We start from the raw sequence: 16,466 nt of genomic DNA, 5'->3' as shown, positions 1-16,466 counted from the left end.
TAAAAATCTTTCAAAACCAGAAACTAACATCTTCCCCAAAACTGCTATTTTCTGAGATTTCTACCTTTTATTTCTGTTATTTCTATTTTGGGACTTACTCTCCTCTCTACAGGGTTGCTTAAAGGAGCACCTTTGATTGGAAAAAAAAAAAAAGTAAATATCAGAAAGGGACTCAAAAGAGTACATCATGGAGCTCCATATTTATTCTCTTTCAATTACATTCTGTTCAAATTATCTTCGGTTGTAAGTTAAAATGATTTTTCTAATGGCCTCTTCTTCAAACTCAACCTATGTTCTTTCGGCCAAGACCTCAAATTTTGCAATTAGAATAATTTAATTGACAATTCTGTTTGTAACTCACAAAGTAGGGAAGAGGATGGCTTTGTTCTTCTTTAGCTTCACAGGTCTACCACTGTCAGTGGTAAAAGATTTTTCTTGTCAGTTAAGAGTACAGATCCAGCTTAAAGCCAAAAACGGAGTGCAAGAGAGTCCCATTCCTATGCACGTCAGGTTTCATTGAAAAGATGACATTTACGTGGTTTTGATATTTAATTTATCACAGAGGGTCATGATTTTTTTCCCCTGAAATACCATGAGAATGTAAACTTCAACTTTATGAATGAAAGCCTTTGTAATCATTTAACAAACTGAAAATCTACACAAAACTTAAAGACCACCACATTACTAAAGACAATATATCTACTCAACAATCTAATTACAGAAAGATGATTTTAAGGGGCTTTAAAGCCAAAAAGAATTATTAACAGTAAGAGAATCAAGCATTCTCGAGTCGCCTGTCTGATGAAAGGCGTGAGCTCTGAGAAGACCAGCTCCTCTCAGAACATTCTGGAAACCAAACACCAAAAAACCCACTGCCGTCAAGTCGATTCCGACTCATAGCAGCCCTACAGGACAGAGTAGAACTGCCCTGTAGAGTTTCCAAGGAGCGCCTGGCGGATTCAAACTGCCGACCTTTTGGTTAACAGCCACAGCACTTAACCACTACGCCACCAGGGTTTCTGTTTAAAGTTGTTGGAAGGAGTAATTAGTAGAATTGTTCAAGTCTCGGCACAATTTAAAAACAAGCTTTGCGCCCACCACTCTATTTACTGAGGACCTTTGGTGAGTTCTCTGTACTTAGCTCAAAAACGGGAAAAGAAAAAAAAAAAAAAACAGAGCTGTTGACTGACCAACCTAGCAAGGCTATGGTGAAAAATAAATTTTCAATGAACATATACTATCTTCTATTTCACAAACACAGATATTCTGATGCATACACATGCTTACACTCACAATACACACAAAGCAATAGATAAATTTTTTAAAAGCCATAAGCTCAAAAATGTTGAATTAAAGAATTGATTGGTAAATGAATAAACACCACCCAAAGTTATTTTAAAATCTTTCTAATTACAGTCCAATCAACATATTTTTCAGTAGATATTGCCTTATGTTATACCTTATGTTAAGTTTCAAAAGTCTCTACTTCCAACGTTTTCCAACAAATCCACATATCATGTCGTCCCTTTGGTGAAAACTCCCTTTTCCACCCTTAGCAGACAGATCTCATTAAAAGAATCCCCATCCCTGACCATGGTTTCAGGGGACATTTAAGTCAACTGGCATAATAACATCTATTGACAAAACATTCTGCATCCCACTTTGAAGAGTGGCGTCTGGGGTCTCAAACGCTATCAAGCAGCCATCTAAGATGCATCAATTGATCTCAGCCCACCTGGATCAAAGGAGAATGAAGAACACCAAGGACACAAGGTGATTATGAGCCCAAGAGACAGAAAGGGCCACGTGAACCAGAGACTACATCATCCTGAGACCAGAAGAACTAGATGGTGCCTGGCTACAACCGATGACTGCCCTCACAGGGAACACAACAGAGAACCCCTGAGGGAGCAGGAGAGCAGTGAGATGCAGACTCCAAATTCTCATAAGACCAGACTTAATGGTCTGACTCTATGGGGCAGTTCTACTCTGTCCTATAGGGTCGCTATGAGTCAGAACTGACTCGATGGCAATGGGTTTGGTTTTTTTGTTTTTTAATGGTCTGACTGAGACTGGAAGGACCCCGGTGGTCATGGCTCCCAAACCTTCTATTGCCCCAGGACAGGAACCATTCCCAAAGCCAACTCTTCAGACATGGATTGGACTGGTCAATGGGCTGGAGAGGGATGCTGGTGAGGAGTGAGCTTCTGGGATCAGGTGGACACTTGAGACTATGGTGCCATCTCCTGCCTGGAGGGGAGATGAGAGGGTGGAGGGGGTTAGAAGCTGGCGAAAAGGACACAAAAAGAGAGAGTGGAGGGAGAGAGCGGGCTGTCTCATTAGGGGGAGAGTAACTGGGAGTGTGTAGCAAGGTGTATATGGTTTTTTGTGTGAGAGACTGACTTGATTTGTAAACTTTCACTTAAAGCACAATAAAAATTATTTAAAAAAAAAAAAGAATCCCCATCCCTAAATGGTGCCAGAACACAGTAAGATGTGTTATTAAAATCATCTCAGAGAGCCTGTGGTGATTCAGAATACATCAGTATTGACCTCTTGGACAAACTGGAGCTACATCACTACAGCCTTTTCTAAACAATGAAAGGCCTAGCTCTTCTCAAAGAACAACAAAAATAGTTGACTAAAAAAGCATCCTCCCTTCATTCAGACACACAATTGGCTCTATGTTGAGTGATATACTTTAGATTACAAATAAGCCACTGCCACCTGTTTTAAGGACTAAAAAAACATGAACTCTCCTTTGACTGACAGACTATTTTTTATTAGCATGCTTTGGATCATTTTGATCGCTGCCTTCATTTCATGAGCTATATACCTAAATGGTTTAGAAAATCCCAAGCTAAGTCTTCAGTAAGAAAGAGACCTGTGATATAAATGTGCTTGTACCCTGTCTTGGGGGCAAATATGTCATTGGCTGTGAATCTTTTTCCTTCTATGAATTCCTCTGCTAACACTCAGCATCCCTTCCCACCTCTTTTAGTGCACATTCTTGTACTACAGAGGTTGGAATGCTAAAAACTACATTGCCCAGACTCCCTTGCTGGTAGAGCTCTGGATGGGAATTAGGCTGCACCAATTAGGTACACTCACAAGAGCCTGGGAAAGTGGAAATGAGAAAGAGGACCTGTATTTGGCTGATTTTAAGTTTTGCAAACTGTTAAAGCACTCAGCTGCTAACAAAAAGGTTGGCAGTTCAAATCCACAGAGTGGCTCCATGGGAGAAATCTCTGGCAGTCTGCGGGCGTAAAGATTACAGCCTAGAAAACCCTATGGGGCAGTTCTACTCTGTTCTATCACGTCACTATGAGTCAGAATTGACTTGACAACACAAAACAACAACAAATAGTCATGTTTATAGCAGAAAACAGTTTTATCTCCTTCTTGGGGGAACATAATCTCATGAAATATTTAAGCATGAAAAACATCCCCTTATCTACTCACCATATGCAAAAAAAACTATTACTTTAACACGGTGCCCAACTAACACATGTTCAACGATGTACGTGCAAGAATATTCACTGCAGCCTTACTTGAAATAGCAAAGGACAGGAATCAAACTAAATGTCCACCAATCTGATACTCGTTAAAAAAAAAAATCATGACACCGTGCATATAACGGAATACAATACAGCCACTGAAAAGAACGAAGCAAACCTGCATGTACTGATGTGGAAGGACTGCCAAGACATCATGTTAAATACACAGCATAAAATGTGCTACCACTGGTGTTTAAGAAGTATCTGTGTTTGTGGCAGGGAAGGAATAAATTCTAACACATCTTTAGACAGATAAACTATCTCAGGAATGAAACGTAATACCTGTCAATAGCATCCTCTGGATAGAAAATTGTGGAGCGAGTAAAAGGAAAAAGGGATGGAAGACTTATTTTTCACTGTATATCCATCTTTACCGTTTGAATTTTTTTACCATGTGCATATTTTACCTTTTCAATAGTTAAAAAAAACCTTTTAATAATGCAAAAACACATGATGATGTCACTTTGCTTTTCTTTGTAGCATTGTTATAGACACACGAGTTTAAGGAGAATCATGCCTCATTTTCAGGGAAAATATCGAAGTAACTGGGTAAATCTAAAAGAGCTTTGTTCTTTTTTCCACCAAGCTCCCCCGTACTGTTTCCCCTCCATCTTGGAGTGAAGCGTAGGAACCTACTTGGCTCCTCACCAGACACTCAGCCTTCTTAGGGAAGCAACTGTCTGAATGGGGAAGCCGTGGCATCTCTATTTCCATGGCGTTCAGCTGGTCTAGCTGCTGTACGTCTCATCCTGGATGCTGAGAAAAATCTGTGGAGTTCGAGACAAGTTTGGATAATAAGGGGAGTAGGAAAATTGATGGGGGGAACCAGTCAGTGTGATGAATAGGCTGGTCCAGAACAGCAGGTGACGGATATGCAGATGCAAGACTGGCAGGGAAGGAAGATGGTCCGCTCACAACAGATGGACGGAGATGCTCAATCATCCTCGGGAACAAACCTGCTGCTGCCACACAAAGCCCGGCCTGCCCTGCAGGGCAGCTCCACGCTCACCTGCCAGGCACTGCCTCCTGCCCCAGAGGCTCTGCACTGCGCCCACCCCAGGCAAGCCCAGGGGACACAGCAGAAGTGCTCAAGAAGGATGCCACACTGGACTCTTGGGAGGCTACTCTTGCAAACTCTTCTCACTTTGCCTTCTTCCTCCAGGTTCCAGAAACTTTCTCATGTTGTTTTGGTCAGTGGCTCTCACTCCTCAGTAAGGGTTTCACTGAGAGAGGAGCAAACCACCTTGTTTATCTAGGACTGAGGGGTTTCCCAGGACATGGGACTTTTGGCATTAAAACTGGTACAGTCCTGAGCAAAGCAGGCCACTTGGTCACCCTGCTTACTATCCACTGTCCTCTCTCTTTTCTCGCCCCTTCACAGTCAGTGAGAGAGAACCTAGGTCAGCCTATTCTGGTTGTAAAGCTCATGTCTAAGTAGAACTCCTCGCACAGAGCAGTTGTTTCCTCTAGTCATCGGGGATGTAAGAAACAATAAGGAAAATCACTCAAGCTCTGCCTCTTCTCAGAGTGGGGGCATCTTTAAAAAATGCCCATGATCTACAGGGTCCAATTACTCCAATAAATACAGGAATGAATCTAAATCTTAATGCCACAATCCATGTCTCATTAACAAAAAATCAGAAGGGGCGGACAGCCCCTCACAGAGCCAGTACTATTCCTTCCAGCTCAGCAGCAGGAGTTTCTTAGGATGAGGAAACAGGCCACAATCATGCAAGGGATGGTAGCTGGCACCATCCTTGCCCCTGCCCCTCCCCCACTGGGAGCTATCTGCTGGACCCAAGCACGAGGAAAAAAAAAAAGCTGTGTAAAAAAACTTCTGACTTCACTAAGACACATTAAAGAATTAATTATAAAGTAAAGCTGAAGGAGAAAATTAATTTTAGAAACACAAGAGGTTACAATTTTTTTTTTCCTGGAGATGGGGGAGGAAACAGTTATTTTCGTTCGCATCCTGGGGGCACAAGCTGGGAGCTGTCCAGTCGATAACCTGGCCATCAGAACAAGGTTTGTAATTAAAAGGTCAGTGACCTGGAAAGCCGGGGCCTCACTCCCAGGGCTTCTCAGTAATGACGGAGCTATTAAATTAAGACTGTTATGAAATCAATGCTAAAAAAGCTTTCATGGTAACGAGATTCCATTCAAGGACATGCAAACTACCTCATGAAATGGACTTAAATGATAAAAAAGAAAAGTAATAAAAGAGAGTTAAATTGAAATCTGTGTTAGAATTTACTCCCCCTTAAAATACTCCGGTGAGAGAAGCCCTTCACCTCTACCCCACGACCAAGGTTGAGACCACGGTTTCTTCCTCAAGTTCATTTCCAGCAAGGAGGCAGCTTTGCTGCTGGGGGTTCAGCTTCCAGGAACCAAAGACAGATAAGATCTAGTTTCACCTCTTAGAATGAGAAAGTAAGGTGATGGTGCGTTCTATTTGTTTGGTTTTCTTTAACCCTGAACTATTTATCAAATGAGAGAGAATAAAGCCTTTGACATATCCTGGAGAGGACAGGGGAGGGAAAACCAGCAAAAGTGTCGGCTAATACCACCCAGACCCTGCTCTTTTCTAGAGAAACTCATCTTTTTCTAGAAGATTGCTTTGCATCAGATATGGTTAAACTGAGTTAACAGACAACTCTACCTCCCCTCCCACCTCATCCATCCCCTGCTCCCTGCCCCCTACATTCTCCCTCCCCTCCCCCCCTCCAACTAACGCATCACTTTTACCCACCTTTTTTACTCGGCCTGCCAAGCATGTTTGGAGGCAGACTGCCTCCTACATTTTGTGGCCAGATAGGGTGTCAAATCAACATAAGCCCATTGACAACAATTTCCAAACCTCTAACTTTCTGGACTGACTCTACTGCTGTTTTTCAGTTAAGCTGACCTCCTGGACTGCAGCCCTGCTTAAAGCCCCAGATCTGATGCCTGCCTGGCAAGAACCGCCTCTATATATAGACCAGTTCTGTGAGGGCTTAAACCCCACACACTGCCCAATTATCTTCATGTGTGGCTGACTCTGCAGCTGATGTGTCATCTGCAGAATCAAGTGGTTGGAAGGAAAACAAAAACATTTATTCGTGTACTCTGAAGGTGAACAGCTGCTTGTCTCTTTCATCCAAAAAATTCTCGATAAAAGAAATGTTGTAAATTACACAAAATGGCAGCACAAACTTCAAAGAAAATGATAAATGATTCTAATAACTTCATGTTTCTCATTAATGACTCAATATTCAGACTTCAAAGCCTCCAAAAACGATCGCAAAAAAAAAAAAAAAAAAATGCAAGACCTTTGCAAACCAATGCTCTTCCATCCCTATCCCACTCACTCCCCACTAGCCATCCCCCCATCTCCCCAGCCCCCGAAATCAGAGAGTACAACACTTAACCTGTCAGTAACAGAGGCAGGATGCAGCCCCTGCTCCAGGCTGTGGTTTACAATAAAACAAACTCCACTGATGCGCCTAAAGTAACCCTCATTTTCCACTGAACTGACATGCACTACAGGGACCTCAATTTCTATATTAAATATTAAATAATATTAAAAGAAAAACAAAATTGGATTTGCCTTTTCAGGAAAGAGATGTTTATTAAAAAAAAGAAAGTCAAGATTATAATTCAAGTCAGTGCTCCACTGCAATTCCCTGAAGTGACATTTGCTAGGAAAAGCCAAGACTACAGTAGCTGAGAGCTCTTCCAAAGCCAGGGCTCCAAACCCACCCCTACAATGAGTCCTGTGGGGAGGCGCAAGGACTGCAGATGCAAGAAACTTGGTCCCTTCCCCCTCAAGACACCCCCACCCCAACAACCAGTGAGCCAACTCTCGGTCCTTCTGCAGCTACCGTCAGGGGCAGCGTAGATACATACTCCTCTGTAAGAGCCCCTCCTTGCACACCCCCATCAGGGATGCTGCCAAGCTACACTGATCATGTAAACCTGACCCAAGGAACAGCCGGAAATTAAAAAAGTGAAGTGTAAATCCGCGGAGGGGCTCCTCTTCCCCAGACGCCTATCAAACCTTGGAATTCTCTGCCCAGAAAAGGTCCTGCCAGAACTTACCCTACTGGGATTCAACTCGGAAATGGATAATTACTGACTGAAGCAGCATTTTAGAGGATAATGGAGATGGGTGATTAACTTCAGTGATTCCGGGTTTAAGTACGGGGGTAAACACACGTGGTTCTCTGTAGAACCTCTCAAGGCTCCTGCTGCCTTAGACTCTAAAAACTCTAACCCTAATTAGGGATCAAAAAGGAACTGTGCCCACTCTGCCAACCACTACTCATCTCCTTTAGGTCTTTGCTCAAATGTTACCCTCTCAGAGAGGCTGACTCTACTCTGGCCTTCCTCATCCTCATCCTCACAGTCCCTGCTTTGCTTTTTGCCTCTGGCACTTGCCATTTAACATACTATGTATTTCTTTTCTTTTTCATATTTTAACCATTAGCTTTTCCCCCATTAGAACTCAAGCTCCACGAGGGCAGGGATTTTGTCTGTTTTGTTCTCTGCTAAAGCCCCCTTGCCTAGCACAGGGCTGATGTTTACTCTTTGCTGAATTAACTCATTAATTGATTTTTCTTTTTTAAAGGAGCAACAAATAATAATTCCACAGAACTGTTTCTTCTCTACAGTAATTATTAGCCAAGTAACTCAAAAGAAGTATTATTTGGTCCAGAGTTTGTCTCTCTCTCTCTTTTCTCTCCCTCTCCCAGTCAGGGATTTATTAAAATTAAACAGATTAGATGGAGCTCCTGATACTAAAACTGCTCAGCAAAGCCTGCGGTGGGGAAGTGCCGAGCAAACACCAGAGACATTTGTCTCTAAATTGCTCTAAATACCTTCTGCAAATGAAATTCTAACCCAGCTGCGTTTGAGAGAAAATGAGGAATAACTGGCCATTGATGGTGGAAGAGAAGATCAGGCAGTTATAATACTGCACAATATACTGGGGCTAAGGATCTCTCAGCAACCATAGATTTTGTCTCAGGTTACCCTGGGTAATCAGCACAGCTTTTAGGCTCAGCTTTCCCCAGCTTCAATGCTTTGATGAGAGAGCTGAAATCCCTAAGCTTTTATGATTAATTACTCCCCATAGATACACATATTTCAAGGAAAAACTCTTTTATGGCATGATGCTTGTGGAGTGGAGAGGCCGGCCAACGTACTCCAAATTTTAATAATCTCCTAATGACTGGGGGTGGGGGTGAGGGGGCGACAACACTGCAGCCAGCAGGCGCACAGAGCTCCCTCACCAACTCTGTCACAGGGCCCAGCCTGGAGGCCACAGCCGTGCCTCTAAGCAGCTGCCTGGGATGAAATGTTTGGACTTATTCTTTCATCACTAAACTCTGGTAAGATGCGGCCCTGGGACATGATCGGCTGGAGCGATCAACACTGTTCTGAGCATCAGTTCAGGGGGCTATCATGTGCAGGCCTAGAAGACACCACCAAATCCCAAACGACCCATGGCTCAAAACTCAGAAATTTGAAGCTCACATTCTAGCTCCTAAAGGAAAAAGAGTTTTGTTTGGGGGAAAGAAATCTCACTTTCTCCCCTAATGGTAGATATGAGCCTTTAAACAAATGCCTAGATTTGTAGAAAATTGAATGTTCAAAGAATGAAAAGTCAGGTTTCACTGTTTGTTTGTTTGTTTTGTTTCCCTTGTATTTGACAAAAAAAAAAAAATCCTAAATTTCAACAGAGGCAGAATAGATTCTGCTTTGGACAGTATTGAATTTGTCAGGATCCATTTTATCCCTGCTTACAGAGATACCATAAAACCAGTAATTTACCACTCCATCTGTAAATCGAACTGATCCCGAGCTTGACCTTAACCTGACCTTGTTTAGTCATCTAGTTTCCCTGGTCCTTCATTTCTTTCTTCTTCCTTCTTTAGTGAAGCAGCTGACCTACTAACCTAAAGCCAGTCTGCAGCTAGGGTCATTAACAGAAAAACGGACCAGAAAGCAGTCCTCCACAGTCTTAGCCAATGGGCTTCTTTTTCTATCAAATGCTGCCTTTGCCATGATGTTCTAAGCTAAGGCCTTGGCCTTATTGTATCTGGTTCTCAATTATCCAATTCCTACAATCGCTCTGTTCCGCTCTAAGGAAAGGAACTTGCATTTCCCTCTGGGGGCCTCTCCTCAACCCCTCCCTGTCCCCACACTAGTGGACAGCTATAGCTATAGGAGATCCTCGTACTCTGCATGGCTTCCATCTTCCCTGTCCCCAACCCCTTTTTGCAGGCCACTCTGTGTGGCCATGGGGAACCCGTACCTTTCTTCTTAAGGAATGTTCTCCTGGTCGCAAGTGGGCTCTGGCGGACCCGGGAATTCTGTAGAAACTTCACTGCTGTGGCAATCTGGTAGGGGAGATAAAACAAAGAAGAAAAGCAAACCTCACAATCTGAACTTCAAGATTAAAAATCCTACAAGTTTATCCCCAGTCCGCAGAAAGAAAGCACGCCATCGTGGTCAAATTTATAACCAGTTATTTTTTAAATTTAAAATCTACCTAAATGAAAGACTATGTTATTTTCATTGGCTTCTTGTACCTGAGTCTATCAAACCTCAGCCTTAAAAGCCTAGCTTTTAAGACCTACAATCATCATTTCTTATCCTCCCCTGCTCAGGCCGATTCCTCACTACTCCTCACAGGTAGCCCTCCCAGCCATGCTCATCCCTGTCACTGCATTTGTGCCCATGCTGTGCCCTCTTTCTGGAAAACCTCCCTGTCCGTCCTCTACCTATCTAAACATTACGCACATAACACCAGCATAGCCCTTGACAGCCTATTCTAACTCTGCAAAAGCCTTCCCAAAATAACCCCGCCATCTCTGATCGCCCTATTCCCTTAAATTCTGCAATGCCTGCAGTATGCAGCACATTGAAGACACAATTAATGTTCAGGCTGCCTTCCCAACTACACTGCAAGCATCTGAAGAGAAGAGATCTCTCCTCTGCAGAGCCTGGCCAAGCGCAAAGCGCATCCCAGACGGAAGGGATTGTATAAGAGACAACATGCATAGCCACTCACATGGTGACATCAGGCAGTAGAGCTGAATTCTGAAGAGCTTACAGAGGACAAAGTTTGGGATTTCATGGCTAAAAGCTGACAGACTGACCAATTACCTACCTACCCCTGGTAAAGAATATTATTTAATGAAATCTTCATATCTCACAAAAACAGGCAAGTAGGGGATGGAAGGAAAACTGTTGAAGGTTCTGGCCTCCACATCACTCAGCAAGGCAAGTGTTTACATGGCTGCTTGTCTGCTCTCCAGCCCTGACATTAGTGCAACGGGTGGGAAACACCAACTTGCCCCAGATAGAAAAGGAGGCATTTTAAATGACTGGCATTATTCACCTCATCAAAACCAAAATACGGTTTCATGTTACAGGTGAAGTCAACAGACCCTGGAGTTCACTCATAAGTTGTTGAAAGAAAGAATTTTTAATGAGCCAAATATAAGGAAGTTTTCTAAGATCCTTCACGGTAAGGGTAGCAGTTGGGCACAGACTCAAACAGAAAGTACTGTGACTATAAATGGAATACAAGTTACAAATCATCTCTTTCCCATATTTTATATGAATTTAATTCTACAACCAGACAGGCTTCTCTAATAATAAAAGATGTTGCAGATAAGCCAAGGTGGGGGTTAAAGCCAGGGCAACTCCCTTACATATTTCTCCAATAACCACTCTTTGGGAGGCTTAACTAAGACATCCTCCCTTAAGGATGAGCTCAGGTTCCCCGCACTTCTCAGATTTGGACTGTCAGCAATAAGATGCACTAGTATTCCCCGAGAGCCAAGCCCAGCTCCCTACTAGTTATAATCTGTCCAACACTGAAAACCCATTATAGTATTAACCCGCCACCGTGAGCTGCTACAGCGATAACCAAGCAGTTCTGGGCTAGAGAAAAACTGATGCTTGGGATTCTAGAACCCCCAAACTGCAAATTCATCCCCCTTTACCCTTTAACCAGATCTCCTCAGGTTGCACCAAAAAAAGAAAAAATTCTAACAAACACGCACAAAACTGATGCATTTTAATGAAGAAGTGGGAGCGGGGGAGAGGAAGGAAAGACAGAAGAGAAATAAGAAAAGAGAACAGGTACAAGGAGGGAAAGGGGAGGGAAGAAGGCAATAGAGGACAAGAGAAAGCAGGGGAGAAGAACAGACGGAGGAGGAGGAAAAAAAGGAAAAGGGAGAAGTGGGAAAGGAAACTGGGAAGGAAGAAAGGCCCACGCTCTGCAAAGAGAACGGACAGTCACAGAACCACAGGCCCCACAGGTCAACGCCAATCTGCATGGCTCAGATGGCTCGGGGATAATTGTTCTTCACCTGGAGAAAAAATACACCTTTGATACACAAGCAAATTACAGTATTCGTATCATGCAGCAGTCGGTGCACACTCTGCTTTGTGTACCAGGTGTCAGAGGAAATGTGGATGAGCAGGTCTGAAGCAGTAGATGCTAATAGCACAGCTCCGACCATTTACCCATAGAAACATAAACCTTTCCTTCATCCTTCCAAAATTTTCCACGGCAGAGAAGGAAAACAGAATCCCACCACTAAAATGCACAGGTTTCACCTTGCTTTTTTAATATAATCCTTGGTATATGCATTTCTGGTCAGAGAGCAAAGTTCTGATGGGTTTAATGGTGCACTCAATGCGGTGCTTGGCGCATTCCATCAATTTTTTTTTTTTAAATTGCATCTCTTATTTCTTTAAATACATTAATCAGCCTAGTGTAGGCAAAACGGATCCATCGGACAATGCAATAAACATGAATTATCATCTATCCAACACGCATAATGGCTTAAAAATACATAATAGCAGGTGTAGTTTAAATGATTAGTTATTACACCTGTGGTGGGTCTGATTCAATTGGGAAAAATCATCTTTAATAGGTTAAAAGGTTTAGATCACCATGCTTTCCTTAAAGTGGCTGTAGAGAGGGAATGATGGAGTGCTCTGTCATTAGTAATTCATTTAAGAAAAACGTGGGGGATATAGCAAAGAACAGCACAAACGAGCGAATCCAATTTAAACATCAGGTAAAGTAGAAAACACCTTTTAAAAAAGCAAGATAAATGAATTTGGAAGGGAGATGAAATTGACGCATTTATTTTAACGGGAATTTGACAAAGTCCCGGCACACTTCAAACTTGCAAAAACATGAACTATTTCTTTTAAAGTTCCCATTCATAATTTCAAGTCATATAAAATGATACTGCCAAACACCTACATAAAGTATATTTGGGACTTATGTTCCTCTTGCTCTCTGTCTGAAAATGCAGGTGACAGGCAAATCACATCTTTAACAGCATCGATATCACTACGCCAGATGCAAAAATATAAAGCACCCAAACTAATAGCCTCAACATAATGTGCTGAATAAGAAAGATACCCAGGGAAGCAGCTACATGTGTGAACACATGAAAACCTTTCTCCTCCTCCCGCTAATTATTCCTTCAGCTACTCTTCACTCTCCTCCCTCCCCACAAGGATCAGGTACCACAATGGGGGGGGGGGGGGGAGGCCTTTCAATCTAGAATTTTATAAGCCCTATGATTCATACAGAGAAGGTTAAAGACTTCCCCAAATGCTTTTTCCCATAATGCTACAATTTTGACGTCTAAATAACTGACGGTGTACTCAGTCTGCGTCTTTTGCTCCCCTAATGCTGGACACTTTTCATTAAGTTCATGAAGCAATTCAGCTGCCTCTGTCTTCTGCAGAGGCCCAACACACACAACACGCTTTTGTTGGATTAAATGATGGGGTGCCTGCAGCCTGTCCTGTACTATTGTTTGATTTTCTAATTAGAAGGTGAATGTGACTATTCATGGGTTATATTTGTGCCCAACTAAATTACATAAATTCAGGCCAAATCTTCCACCTCAATGTCAAAGATGTAAAACAGAGGCAGGAACTTTGTTGCATACGTTGTGGGGCTGCAGCAAGCCAGAGAATTAGGGCTCAAAGCACCTGATACCATCCTCTAAGCCACTTGGCATTGAGTGGATGGTAAATATGGACTTGGGTTCCCTTTCCCCTATTTTTGCACTGATAGAGTACTTAAGGAGTGTATTCACATTACCAGTAGCTACTTTTGCTAAAAATAAGACGAACTCAGAGGAAAACAGGAGCAGAGTTTCTCACTTCCACTACCCATCCCCCGCAAACACACCCCCACCCCCCACCAACCCAAACAAAGCAAAACAAAACAACCCCACCACCATCAACTCCACAACTTTAGAGAAATTTGATCATTTTCACTATTTATCATTTAAAGCTAGAAGGTAAAACTGAGGGACAGGGAAGAGGAGTAAGTTCTTGTCTTGGCAATTCTTATAACAATGCTTACACCGGAGTGACTGCCAGCAGGTCAGAGAAGAGGGGGAGGCTTCAGGCTGAAAAACACTTTTGGATCCACGATCGGCGATTGAGAGAGATTTGTGTTTGAGAGAGCAGGATTTGTAACTGTATAAATCAATGGAATACAGTCTACTCAGGGGTTATCTACTATGAACTATGTACTGTTAAATGCATTGTGTAGGATAAGTAATCCCTGGTGAGAAGGCTCGAGGTTCCTGACAGTCCTCGCAGAAGAGAGGCTCCCTGTGTGTTTGAAACTCTCCTACAAAAGACCTGTTCATTGTAATCTCCGGAATGCACACTTTCTTTTCTGCACAAGGGGAACAGGAGAACAGAGCCTGCCTAAGAACAAACCTGGGGTTGGAGGGAGCCTTAGCATTTTGCACCTGACATGTAAACCTGATGCATTGTCTCCAGTGACACCTACTTGGAACGCCACCAGTTCCAGCACTTCTGCGTACTACATACACGTCTATCTCCTAAAATGTGAGCATTCATTAGTCATTGCAAAATATTAAAAATATTCAAAAATTAATGGCACTAACAACCAAAGCCATGTCCTTTAACCCAGAAGGATCACAACTAGAGGGCAAGAGGAAATGTCCACTCTGCGGGCTTCAAGTCCCATTCCAGTGCGGCCTGGCTCCACGTGCACTGCTGGGAAAATTAAATTGCCTGTGAAAGGTTCCTCCGCTCCTACTGTAGAGACCCAGAAGCCTGTTAACAAGCGTTAGACCACAGCCAATCCAAGTTTTAACAAGGATTGACTTTAAAAGCCAGGCATTACCAAGAATGAGAGAACCCTCTTCAAACAGAACTGCTGCATTTTAGTGAGAAATCAGTACTCTGTCAGGAGTTCCTTGACAAATATGGTCATCGGTGGCACAAGGAAATAGTTGCAAAGCAGCTGTTAATCAGAGAAACACATCGGGAGAACGCTGATGCTAGCACTCGTGAAAAAATGCAACGGGCTAATTATGAAGCTATATATCTCACTAAAGAGGCCGTGTTCTTTGCGACTCCGGGCAGAGCGCTCACGGATTCGGGTCCTAGGACAACATAATTCTGGTTTTCCACATCCAGCCTCCTCTGTAACCTACTGTTCACAATCCTGGGCTCTCTGTTGTCTTTCTCGATAGTACGCACTCTCTTTCTAGCCAGGGAACAGGCTGGGAAGGGATGGACGCAGGGGCGACCACCAGCCACATTCCAAAGTGCGGTACAAATACATCCCAAAGGTGACAGTCAAAACCTGAGGAAAACGAAATTTACCAGCAAGCGAAAGAAAAGACACAGTGGGGTCACTATTCTAAGTGTGGGAGGAGAGCAAAGAAGAGTTGCCCCTTGCCACCAAAATGAAAAGAAAGGATAAAAAGCAGCAATAAACAGAACAAAACAAATAGAAATGACGGTGTTTGCAATCTCAAAGGGAGACAGGCTAGCTGCTCTCTGAGTGTGAAATCCCACTCAGGGAAGCCAAGGGTGTGGCAGGCAGGTAAGAGGGGAAAGTTAATATGCAGAGGAAGGCTCGGTCAGCCAAAATTCAATACGATACTCTGCAAGGACAGGGAGGTAGAAGGCTCCCCGAAACCAGACTACTGGGGGGGGGCTCCATGGAGCACTCTGAGCAAATCCACTGAAATGGCAAGAGGGAAATAACCTTGAGGTGGACAAGGCTCTCCGCAGCCTAGCGCAGAGCCAAAGTGCCCCCTAGCCGGAGCCGACGGAGGCGCAGGCCAGCGGCGGCCGCTCCGCGAACGCACACAGCCCAAATTAAGTGTTTTCACTCAGGGAAAATGAAATGTTTTGCAAGATGAAACAGAATGAAAATTGAGGTTTTAGGTAATTACTAGTTGGCATTTACATATCACGGGCTGGTTCAACACCTATTCATTTTCCTCTTTTATTTTCAATTTTTTTAAATTGCTCATTAAAAATGAACAGATGACAGTGACAGGGTTTTTTTTTTTTTTACTCTTTCCCCTTCTCCCAGGGTTACAAAATCAAGAGGCACTTTTAGCCCATTTATCTACAATTAACACAGGCACACAAAGGTATGTTTCATTTACATTAAGGGGGGAAAAGGAGAGAGGCGCCAACAAAAGCCAGGAAGTTCAGAAATGAAGACAGGGAGCTGTACTTAGGCAGCCTCCCGCACCTGGGGAAGTTGGCGTGCCAGGAGTTAAAGGAAAGAGACTCTCTTTCAACTTGGAATTTCCTGGTTTTTGTCATTGTGTCCTTCCCATTGTTGATTTGGGTTACAACCCTCTACTAATTATGCTTGTGGGCCCTGATTTCCTTTGTTTTACTTTCCTCTGTCCTTTTGTTTTTCACATTAAAGAAATAAAATATCTCTGGTGGAAGTGCACAAGAGTCTGCCTGAGAGAACACCACATATTTTAAGGTCTATTGTGTAAATCTGTATTTAGGGCATTCTAAAGCAGGCCTTATTGACCCTCGTCTCTCTTAAAACACATTGATATATGTAATAAAAGCCTTTATGAA

The 16,466-nt window shown here is 43.0% G+C and overlaps 1 protein-coding gene across 2 annotated transcripts in view; it reads right to left on the bottom strand.

Annotated features, from left to right (window-relative positions):
• The window catches only part of PEX14 (peroxisomal biogenesis factor 14), a 162,608-nt gene that overhangs the window by 98,037 nt on the left and 48,105 nt on the right, over positions 1 to 16,466 (bottom strand). For both annotated transcript variants that reach the window (XM_049877893.1, XM_049877894.1), the window contains exon 3: positions 9,853 to 9,937. In XM_049877893.1, the coding sequence (XP_049733850.1) occupies positions 9,853 to 9,937 (85 nt within the window). The remainder of the gene's footprint in view (positions 1 to 9,852; positions 9,938 to 16,466) is intronic.

The sequence above is a fragment of the Elephas maximus genome, chromosome 3 (genome assembly GCF_024166365.1).
Source record: "Elephas maximus indicus isolate mEleMax1 chromosome 3, mEleMax1 primary haplotype, whole genome shotgun sequence".
In the NCBI taxonomy this organism is placed as follows: Eukaryota; Metazoa; Chordata; class Mammalia; order Proboscidea; family Elephantidae; genus Elephas; species Elephas maximus.
Note: the sequence above shows the minus strand (reverse complement) of the source record. Positions and strands in the feature narration are given on the sequence as shown.